The sequence below is a fragment of the Podarcis pityusensis genome (genome assembly GCF_964106645.2).
Source record: "Podarcis pityusensis genome assembly, chromosome: 11".
NCBI classification, from domain to species: Eukaryota; Metazoa; Chordata; class Lepidosauria; order Squamata; family Lacertidae; genus Podarcis; species Podarcis pityusensis.
In genome coordinates, this window is record NC_138036.1 from 36,303,259 (window position 1) to 36,315,453 (window position 12,195).

General features: G+C 41.9%; 1 protein-coding gene across 4 annotated transcripts in view; it reads right to left on the reverse strand.

Annotated features, from left to right (window-relative positions):
* Positions 1–2,807: 2,807 nt before the first annotated feature.
* Positions 2,808–12,195, reverse strand: part of KIAA0825 — a 195,725-nt gene continuing 186,337 nt past the window's right edge. For 3 of the 4 annotated variants that reach the window (XM_080972312.1, XM_080972311.1, XM_080972313.1), the window contains exon 21: positions 2,808–3,644. In XM_080972312.1, coding sequence (XP_080828438.1) covers positions 3,521–3,644 — 124 coding nt within the window. In that variant the 3' untranslated portion in view covers positions 2,808–3,520. The remainder of the gene's footprint in view (positions 3,645–12,195) is intronic. The other variant, XM_080972315.1, reaches the window with a different exon arrangement.

The window sequence follows — 12,195 nt, forward strand, 5'->3', positions numbered from 1 at the left end:
CCACCAGGTTTCTCTTACACACAGCAACCCAGGCCCTGTGGGCGGGGAGGGGGGGTTGCAGTGATTTTTAGGAAGTCATTAGTTTGCACCAGGCATCCTATTGGGAAGACCCAGTTCTCTGAGTGCATGTTCTGGAAGTTGGGCAATAGGGGCAGTACAGGATTCCTTTTGGTGTACCGACCTCCCCGCTGCACCAAGGATTCCCTGCCCGAGCTGCTTCAGGTCGTGGCGGATGTTCTCCTGGAGACACCTAGTTTGGTTGTCCTAGGGGATTTTAACATCCATGCCGACACGACCTTACAAGGGGCCGCTCGGGACTTCGTGGAAAGCATGGCCTCCATGGGGCTGTCCCTGAATAAGTTTGGCCCAACCCATAGCCACGGACATGCCTTGGACCTGGTGTTTACCTCCATGGATGTTGGTGTTCTGACACTAAGTAAAAGCGAAACAAAAGAAGTGCCATGGTCAGACCACTTCCTGGTGCAACTTGACTTCTCCGCAACCCTTCCCCTCTGCAGGGAGGTGGGACCGATTCGGATGGTCCACCCCCGCCACTTAATGGATCCAAATGGTTTCCAGAGAGCGGTAGGGGATGCTTTATCCCATGTTGATGGCCTTTCAGCTGATTCCCTGGTGGCCCGCTGGAATGTGGAGTTAACCAGGGCTATTGACTGTTTGGCTCCGAAGCGCCCTCTCTGATTGCATGGAGCCCGGACGGCCCCGTGGTTTTCCACGAATCTGAGGGCAATGAAACAATCGTTGAGACGGCTAGAGCGCCGGTGGCGGATGACCCATTCTGAAGCTGACCGGACACAGGTTAGAGCTCAGTGTCGAGCCTACCAAGTGGCGGTAGCGACGGCGAAGAAGGCTTTCTTCGCCGCCTCTATTGCATCTGCAGAAAACAGCAGCAGGAGACTTTTTCAGGTGGTCTGCAATTTAGCGGAACCACCTGCTACATCGGGGCCCAATACGGGCCACATGATCTCCTGCAATGATTTTGCAAAGTTTTTTGCAGATAAAGTCGCTCAGATTCGGGAAGAGGTAGACGCCACCGTGGGAGCAGGGCCGGGGCGGGGGAGTGCTAGAGTCCTGTCTAGTCAAATTGTGTGGGATCAATTCCAATCTGTTACCTCCGAGGATGTGGACAGGCTGCTTGGACGAGTGAAACCAACCACCTGTCTCCTTGATCCTTGCCCATCCTGGCTTATAAAAGCTAGCCGGGAAGGGCTGGGCGATGGGCTTCGTGGGGTGGTGAATGCTTCCCTCCGTGAGGGAGCCTTCCCAGACCCGCTGAAAGAGGCGGTTATTAAACCGCTTCTTAAAAAACCATCTTTAGATGCGGCCACGATGGCCAACTATCGCCCAGTCTCAAATCTTCCATTCTTGGGCAAGGTGATTGAGCGAGTGGTTGCTGAACAACTCCAGGCACGCCTGGAAGAAGCGGACCATTTGGATCCCTTCCAATCGGGATTCAGGCCTCATCACGGGACTGAAACTGCCTTGGTCGCACTGGTTGATGATCTCCGGCGGGCTAGGGACAAAGGTGAGAGCTGTTTCCTAGTTCTGTTGGATCTCTCAGCGGCGTTCGATACCATCGACCATAACATCCTTCTGGACCGTCTTGAGGGGCTGGGAGCTGGGGGCACTGTCATACAGTGGTTCCGCTCCTTCCTCCTGGGCCGTGTTCAGAAAGTGGTGGTGGGGGATGAGTGTTCAGACCCTTGGGCTCTCACTTGTGGGGTGCCTCAGGGTTCTGTCCTCTCCCCCATGCTTTTTAATATCTATATGAAGCCGCTGGGAGAGATCATCAGGGGGTTTGGACTGGGTGTTCATCAGTATGCAGATGACACCCAGCTCTACATCTCCTTTAAATCAGAACCAGTGAAGGCGGTGAAGGTCCTGTGTGAGTGTCTGGAGGCGGTTGGAGGATGGATGGTGGCAAACAGATTGAGGTTGAATCCTGACAAGACAGAAGTACTGTTTCTGGGGGACAGGAGGCGGGCAGGTGTGGGGGATTCCCTGGTCCTGAATGGGGTAACCGTGCCCCTGAAGGACCAGGTGCGCAGCCTGGGAGTCATTTTGGACTCACAGCTGTCCATGGAGGCACAGGTTAAATCCGTGTCCAGGGCAGCTGTGTACCAGCTCCATCTGGTACGTAGGTTGAGACCCTATCTGCCCGCGGACTGCCTCGCCAGAGTGGTGCATGCTCTGGTTATCTCCCGCTTGGACTACTGCAATGCGCTCTACGTGGGGCTACCTTTGAAGGTGACCCGGAAACTACAACTAATCCAGAATGCAGCAGCCAGACTGGTGACTGGGAACAGCCGCCGAGACCATATAACACCGGTCTTGAAAGACCTACATTGGCTCCCAGTACGTTTCCGAGCACAATTCAAAGTGTTGGTGCTGACCTTTAAAGCCCTAAACGGCCTCGGTCCAGTATACCTGAAGGAGCGTCTCCACCTCCATCGTTCTACCCGGACACTGAGGTCCAGCACCGAGGGCCTTCTGGCAGTTCCCTCACTGCGAGAAGCCAAGTTACAGGGAACCAGGCAGAGGGCCTTCTCGGTAGTGGCGCCCTCCCTGTGGAACGCCCTCCCACCAGATGTCAAAGAGAACAACAACTACCAGACTTTTAGAAGACATCTGAAGGCAGCCCTGTTTAGGGAAGCTTTTAATGTTTGATGTATCATAGTATTTTAATATTCTTTTGGAAGCCGCCCAGAGTGGCTGGGGAAACCCAGCCAGATGGGCGGGGTATAAATAATAAATTATTATTATTATTATTATTATTATTATTATCATAGGCATGTACGCATAGGATTGCAACTTTAATACAGCAACTCAATAGAGTGGTCAGCTCCTAAAACTGCCAAATTGTGTTTGATATCAAAATATGTTTTAGATATTGCAACTATTCTTAATAAGGCTTCTAATACTTTGCACTCATTATACAAAATTATGAAACAAGACTTCTATGTATTATGTCATGTCATGTGCACAGTCTGGTCTTGAATTTTTATTTAAGTTGTCCATTGATATTGACATGGTAACTTATCTGTTGGCTCAAGCCTCCAGTACTTTGGGTAGTTTCAGGTTACCATCCATTTGCTAGTAATCTATCAGTTTTATTTTTTAAGTTTACAGTTATTTTAAACATTTTAAAATTGTTAAAAAAAAATTATATTCCTTACAAAGGTATATCTGTGCACCAACAAACAACAGAAAAGGTAACAAAACATAGCACTTAAATGTTCCCTAGAAAATACAAACATACAAACCAAATTTTGTACAAATTATGCAGAGGGCAAGATCCAATGTTGTGCCATTGAATGTATGGGAATTCCCTTCCCTACTCTTCCATCTTCTAGTCTACTCCAGAGGGACCCCCAACCTGCATGGGAGAGGGAAAGAAGGGAAAGTTTTGATTGCACAACTTGGGGCACCACAATTAAATGTCACCCAGAACTTCTTTGGAACAGCATCAATTCTCAAGTTCTTTATGCAAGTAGTACTCAAGTCAAGATCTCTCTTCTGCTTTATCTTCAGAGGCAAGAGAGGTTGTTGTGAGATAAAGGTTTTTTAAGTGCTCCAGCATCACTTTTTCCTCCTCTTCTAGAGTTTCTTCCTCCTTCATCTCCCATCTGAAATTTAAAAACACACACACCAAAAACTATTGTATTTCTTCAAATTCATTAAGCTGATACCACACATATTTGCTTAATATACTGGCAAAAATTATTTAACTGACTTTCATGTATTTAGTGGACCCAATTTATTATTCTTAACTGCATAAGATATATAATTTCCCCACACACATTTCTGCACACTCAGTAGAAAAGATTTATTATTATGGTATTTCTAGGTCATGGGCCGTTCAGTGCTTTGGAGTCTATGTATTAAACTTTTATCTGTGCGTGTATTGCAGTCTCTGGATTATTTACTTATTATTTAAAAGCTTCTTCCTGCATTCAAGGCATACTGGCTGAACATGGCAGTTTACAAAAATAAAATACATCATAATATGAAACACTCCATCAACCTCACTAATTTCAAAGCAACAGCAATAATATGTTTTAAAAGCATGACACATTGTTGGAATAGCATAGTTTTCAGGAGATGTCCAAATAATTACTAAAATATTAACATTCTAAGGCCTTTTAATCATGTTTGTGGTTTGCTTTTGTTTTACTATGTATTTTGTGGTCTCATTTTGTATTTTTATGTTGTGATCTTCAGCTGAAGGGCAGCATACAAATTTAATTTAATTTATTTAATTAATTAATAGAATGCGTGATTCCTGCTGATCATCCACTAGCAGTGAGTTCCACAGGTCAGGCTCTACCACACTAAAGGCTAAGTCCCCAGTAAAGGACAACCAAACTATAAGAAGCACACCTCAAAGAATCTCTGTGATCAAAGAAATCAGATAGCACTTTGGGTCTAAGCTGAATAGTGCTTTGTGAATTTACATAAAAATCTTGGCTTGGTAGCAGATTTGCAACCAGTGCAGTCCTCTCTGGATAGGAGTAACATGTTGCCAGTAGCCAGCTCCTATGAGCAGTCTGGCAGCTGCATTCTGCACCAGCTGCAAGAGGAGCCCAGCATAAAGCTTGTTACAGTAATCAAATCTTAAGGTTACCAATGCATGGATCACTATGGTCAGGCTATCCTGGTTCCAGCAATAGTCACAGCTGGTGTACCAGCTGAAGCTGGTAAAAGCATTTCAGGCCACAGAACTTACTCAGGCCTCTAGTGACAAATATAGATCAAAGAGTATCCACAGGCTACAGTAGCAGCCACACAACCCACCTCCTTTAAGACAGCAGGCACTGTCTCATCATGCAAAGAAGAGTTCACCAACCTTAGACACACCTGGTCAACCCATTGATTGTACCAGTTATGATGGGCACATATCCAGAGTGCAAGTGGTTGGGTGCAACCCTGTGAGCACCCCTGTCTGTGTCTTCAGGTTGCACAAACTAAAACTGATCCCACAAAACTGAAGTAGGTTTATCACTGGACACTAATGGTAACATCTAAATTACCACAAGGTCAAGCCACTTCATCCTCAAAAAGATGGGTCAGGACAGGAGGCCTCCAGTAGGTAAAACAACACTCCAGACATCACAGAAAAGCTCAGCTGGACAAGGATGCAAGAGAAGCTTTTTTCTGCCCATATTTGTAGACTCAATTATGAACTCTAAACAGTGTTTGGTTGGCCTTCAAATGAGATATATGCAGCTAGCACTCAAGCCATTGTCCAGCTTGTTTCACCATCTGCAGCTCCCTAGAATACCAATGTGTATTATATAGCAAGGCTGCCCCTCTACAATACTACTATTCAATCTAAAGTATGGATTCTCTATTTTACTATTGTAGCCGTTTGGTTCTTCCTTTTGATATAGCACAATGATTCAAGCATCCAGCCATATTAATGGTATACGCTGTTCTACCACCATCTCAAATATCCTAAATTTGGATGGCTTCTTTTTCTGTCCCTTAATGTGTCCTGTAGAACAAGCCTAATAACAAGAATTGCACCCTTTACTTGAATGTTGACTCAGATATTTTGAGCAACAGACAGTATTTCAAAATGATTTGTTGCCCATTTCAAGTATAAGACTAAATTTTAAGGGATAACACAACTAGAAAGGACTTAAGAGAGAGCACCTAAAACACTTAATTTTGGTACAAATATAAATAGGTTGCTAGTGTATGCTGAAGACACCCTTTATGTGAAAATCTGTTCATTCACTTAAAAGGTATTGCTTGCGCCCAGCAAGAGAGATCCATATGCAGAAACAGCCTTCTGTGCCTGTTGATGGTGCATTTCTGGATGCATATCCCCATCTGAGCCCCATTAAAGTGGCTGGATGCATCTTTTTATGCCAGTGGGGAAGTGCATCTGCAGCTAGGGCCACCAATTGTTATGCATGACTAGTTGCCTGTAACTGAAGCTGGATTAGGGCCAATTACTTTTCAGCGTCCTTTATTGAATGATAGCTCTTATGTTGATATTGGTCCCCAAGATCACATTTGGACCCATTTTCCCTCCCAAAATTAAAATGCACATATTTTGTGCCCAGTTTTGCCAATGTATACTGGAATATGAAATACTGGAAACTGATCAAATATAACTTGCATGTTTCTTAGAAATGATTGCTTTATTGAGTTTAAAGTAACCCAAAAGCATAACATACAGCAGGAGTCAAGGGAACAAATTATCATTACTGCTCCAAAATGAATAAAAAGCATGTTTCTATGTTCAAATGGAAGATGGGACTCAACAGTTATAACTCAAGAGATGTCCAGAATGGAACATGCCTTTATTAGCATATCCAAAATGCATAACCATTATTTTGGCAGTAGCAGCTGGCAAAAAATTAGTGATGTACCAGTTCAAGTAATATGAATGAATTCATTTTAAAATACTGTCTCCATCAGTCAGACAGCCAACTTTCAACCAGTGTTATTTCAAATTAACAACAATGTGGCTTTTAGATGTCTTTTAAATCTATAACTGGCACAATCTTTATTTAGGATTAAATTAGAATTTTTGAAGATTAAATTAAATTAAATCTGCTGTCCAAATTGGTACTAGAGATGCTTGGATCATGTCACGGTGCCATTATTTAATATCTTGTTTATGAATAAAGTAGCCACCATGCTGTGCAAATGCTATGAAAAATTTATCACAACAACTTTAATTAACAGGAGCGTGGTGGAAATAATTTTGCCACAAACAACAGGTATGATCCAGCCAAAGTTAAGCATTTTTAAGTCACATTAATTTCAATAGGTGAGTCTTAAGCACATGTTTAGCTCTTCCATTCATATTAATAGGACTCACATGAGCTCAGCTTTGATAGCATTATGATCTATATCAGCTTTCTTCAACCTGATTGTGTTCAGATATTTTGGACTACAATTCCCATCAGCCCCAGCCAACATGGTTAAGGGCTGATAGGAGCTGTAGTCCAAAACATATGGAGGGCCCCAGGTTAGGGGTGGTTGTTCTATATGTTTATATAAAATACCAATACCTTGTAAGGAAAGAGAGCTGATCCTGAAAAACTCCGGAAGGGTTCAGTAGAGCTACTTCTTCCCTGCACTGTTGTTATTGGAGTGGTCCTTTGTTTATGGATACATACATGCAAGCTATAGCACAGAACCTTTCAGAAGCATTGAAGTTAAGGACCACTCCTGCCCCCTTCTCAGAGTAAATGTACTTTCAGCACTCTATGTGTTTCAGCAAGATGGAACATGCAACCTATTCCATGCTTACTTGACCATGCTGGAGCCACAGCATAGAGGTCAAGCTTCTACAGTAAGAATGGAGGGCAGAATACATGACCTTTAGAGGACCATATGAACAACAACAGCTACAAATAAGCAACACCATTGTCTTCTTTGTAGATTCCGGATGCAAACTCATATGGATGGTTTGCAAACTTGCCAATCTAGAGATTGGCACACAAAGTGCTCAAGCAGAAGACTCAGCAGTGTTGTGATTCCAATGGAATGAGAATTTAATACACAGTGATAAATGAACATGGACATCAAGGGTCATGTAGCTGCTCAAGGACAAAAACTTCTCTGGAAACAGCAATAGAAGGCCCTTCAAATTCCGGTGGAGAATACTCGATGTTTAACTGGGAACAATAATTTAAAATATGGTTATTGTCTAAAACAACAATTTCTGAAAGCCTTTGCGATGCTTCTGCAGCAACCTCCCATATGTAAACAATCTGAAAGATCAGCTTCTCTTTAGACTTAGGTTATAGTCAAGAGAACTAAAAAGAATTTTTTTGAAAAATCCACTGAACAAGAAGTGAAGTAAAAATTCCCAATTCATATGGATTGAACTCCAGAAAAAAAGAAAATAGAAATGCAAACTGGGCTGTAAGACCCACTTTTCCTTGGAGATCTGCATAAAACAAAGTGCTGTAACCATACAGTCCTTTGGGTAAAAATGGTTGGACAAAAATCTGAGCTCTGAAGGATCCTGCTACCAATCACTGCACTCTTCAAGAGAGTACATCCTGCAGATACTGTCTTATCAGGAGATCTGTTCCACATGAGATGTGGTGAAACTCCCTTCCGTTACATATCAGACAAGTGTCCTCTTTTCAGTGCCTATTGAAGACTCCCTTCTTCCAATATTTTCATCCCGGTCAGTATATGTACTTGAAACTGTTTTCTATAGATACAGTTGTTTCATCAATGTTTTTATTGTATTGTGAAATCACTTCATGATGTTTCATAGGAAATGATTCATAAATGAAAGAAACAATATCATCATCGTTTGAATATAAATGAACATCACTCACAACAAACATCATCATCACTTGACTATTTCAAACAGGTGGAACGATAGGAACATTTTGGCAGAGAACTTGACCTTTACTCTGGAGCAGACACAGATGAATAACAGTTTGGTGCATGCAAGGGTTGTGAAGATGCAACTCATCATACAGTGACCACCTTTCTGCAAACATGTGTGTGTGTGTGTGTTTGTGTGTGTATGTGTAGAAACCATTTAAAAAGATATTCCAGCACAACATGAATGAATCTCTGAAAACGTCTGTCTTGCAGCCCATCATGCTACAGAAATATGTGCTACTGGTCTTTGTATCAAAGTTCCACACTAGTAATTCACCAATGCTGAAAGATGGAAACAGCTAGGTATCTTTTGGAGCATGGCGGAATTACAGGAGCAATAATAATAATAATAATAATAATAATAATAATAATAATTTGTTATTTATACCCTGCCCATCTGGCAGGGTTCCTCCAGCCACCCTGGGCGGCTCCCAACAGAATATCAACAACAACAATAAAAAGCAATAAAATATCAAACTTTAAAAACTTCTCTAAACAGGGCTGCCTTCAAATGTCTTTTAAAAGTCAGATAGTTGTCTGTTTCCTTGACATCTGATGAGAGGGCGTTCCACAGGGCGGGTGCCACTACCGAGAAGGCCCTCTGCCTGGTTCCCTGTAGCTTCACTTCTCGCAGTGAGGGAACCGCCAGAAGGCCCTCAGAGCTGGACCTCAGTGTCACTCCCTGCCTTTCCTATGCTACACAGCTGCCAAGATATAAAAATACTCCAAAGCACAGTAGAAGACTATATTTATAGTGTAAGTGCACTAATACCTTTTTCTTGAGTTGTTATGTGAAAGAAGTAACAAATGAGAATAAATTACTTAAGCAAGCTGTCTCCCAACACACTCCTCCTTTCTTAAGTTAATAATAATAATAAAATTTTATTTATATCCCGCCCTCCCCAGCCAAAGCCGGGCTCAGAGTGGCTAACAACATTAAAATGATACAACATTAGAAGTTTGCTATTGTATTAAGTTAATAATAATAATAATAATAATAATAAAGTTAAAAGTTTGCTATTGTATTCTTAATTGTTTTAGAATAGTTTTATTATTTTAAACATTGATCATAACAATGTTTTTCTTAATAGTGGCATGAGGAACCTAACTGTGGATCCCCACATCTAGTAAGTAAGTAAGTAAGTAAGTAAGTAAGTAATGCAACACTGAAGGGGCTGTCTGATTCACACGGCTAAGCATCCCAGCTTACTTTTTAAAAGAACACATTAGCAGTCTAGGCAACAAAGGCAGGAATAGCTCACTCTTGCATCTTCTCGCTTTTTGTTGAAATGTTATAAAATAATGCTATTCTCTGCTACATAACATTTCTCAGAATTAATCTCCTATGAGAAAACTTTGTGATGGGAAACATCCAAGGAAAAGTTGGAAAGTAGCTTGTGCTTGGTACAGTTCTAGAAGTTTGAGAACCCAGGTATCTTTGAGTGTACGAGTGCTGAGGAAAGAACAGTCTATTATAGTTTTTAAGGCATCTCTTTTAATTGCTTCCTCTGTAGCCTCCTTATTTTCTCAAATTTGCTGGGAGCTCTCTCTTTATGTTGTGGCAGTGAACCAGATTCTGATAATACCATGCTTAGTGTACCTAATGCAGTAATTTTTCAGGTAATTTCCTCACACAAAAGACCCAACCCACATTTTTAGTCATTTTTGCTAGTCTGTAATTTACTTTTGGCCAACAAATGAACAATTTAGTTTCATCTGTAACAAAAACAAACTAATTTGCCTTTCTTTGGTTGATTTTAACAGTACTATTACAGTATTATCCAATAGTAGAAGTAGCATGCATATTTAAACATATTTCGCAGATAAAGCATTTTGTAGATGGAGGGGGAGGGTAAACTGACACAAAATGAAATATGCCTCCCAAGATAAAGATAACCTGCATGAAAACACAGTTGCAGGAAAAGTAAATTATAAAGCAAGCATTTATCTAATCATTCTAAAGACCGTAATTACACAGTCTGTGCATCAAAAGGCTTAAGAACTATTAAAAGAAAACATTTTAATTAAATATATATTTAAATGAGTTTTCCATAAACTGTCAATTGATGCTTCCAGCAAGTGTTGCAAATGCTTTTTAAAAATAGTATTCATATAACCACTGGCAAATCCTCTCTTTTAATATTGTCCAATGTACATGAATACATATGTCATAAGGCAATTTCACAACATTCTTTAAGCCCACAAACTCAGATGTGAATGGTCTCATCCTGCTACATCCCATTGCCTCTGCATCCCATCCTTCCTCACAGCATGCCACCTATTATTTTCTCACAGAAACAAAGTATCATACCTTTCTGGAGACCCAGCACTCACATTCATGTTCCTGGCTTTCCAGAAATGTCAAGACACAGACCAATGGCACTCAGTTTTGTTGACTGAGCCAGTGTTAAGCCCTAACTCAAGTTCCCATACACAGGCTGTTATTGATTTCTTATTGTGCTTATTCCAGACTGCTAGATAAAAATTTACCATCACCTTTTTAAAAAAAAAATTGTACAGGCTATGCATGCTCATTCATTGTTTCATAGTGGCACAATGAGTCTGTGTGTCTGGCTGTTAATCAAAAGCTTGGTGGTTCAAGCCCACCCCGAGACGGCTGTGGGCAGGATTCCTGCATTACAGGGGGTTGGACTAAGTGACCCCCAGAGTCCCTTCCAACTCTATGATTCTATGATCTATATAGAAACGTGAAGGGACAGGACTGGAATGCCAGTGGCATCTGAGAGCCACTCAGGGCTCAAGGATGGTGTGTGAGTGGGAGGAGCTATAAGGAGACAGAGGTTCAGGGAATTTAATTTAGTTAATGGAATATCTGTTGAAATCCAGGATCTGTGTGGGTAGAGCAGGTCTTATAGGACTGGAAGGAAAGAAGGAAAGTGATTCAAGAAATCCAGGTGACAAAAGTTCAAACTTTTGGAGAGACACACGAGTTCATAGGTAGTTCCCATATTATATAAGAAAGTGGATCAATGCGAGCAATCTGGTCACTGTTTCATCTGCACTGGCCAGTTCATGTTTAAGTACAATTCAAAGTGCTGTTACTTACCTACAAAGTTTTAAACATTTTGAGAGCAGACTGTTTGAAGAACCACCTCTTCCCATTCAACCCTTCCCAACCACCACTTTTGTAACTACAACTGGCTGTGATACAAGACAGGGCTTTTTCTGTTACAGGAACCAGGTTGTGAAACTATTTCCCCAGAGATGTTTGGTTGGCTCACTCTCTTTTCAGCTGCCTCCCTGGTTTTATGCTGAATTGTTTTATCCAGCTCTTTTTACTGCATTTTACTACATTTTTGTAAGCTGTTTTGATTTTAATTTGGAAATAAAAGCAGGATGACTGCAGGCAGATGCCTGTGCTTCACATAAGGATGGTTCTTCAAATCCAGATTCAGGAGAGTAAGACATGAGAGCCAGTGTGGTGTAGTGGTTAAGAGCGGTAGTCTTGTAATCTGGGGAACCGGGTTCGCTTCCCCGCTCCTCCACATGCAGCTGCTGGGTGACCTTGGGCTAGTCACACTTCTTTGAAGTCTCTCAGCCCCACTCACCTCACAGAGTGTTTGTTGTGGGGGATGAAGGGAAAGGAGAATGTTAGCCACTTTGAGACTCCTTAGGGTAGTGATAAAGCGGGATATCAAATCCAAATCCAAACATGTATTCAGGGGAAAAGAACCACAGGACTATGGGAGGAACTCACGCTGTGAGTGCAGAAGGCCGCAGGTTCAATCCCTGTCATCTCTAATTAAAATATAGCAAGTGCTGTAAAATATGTCTCTGCCTGAGACATTG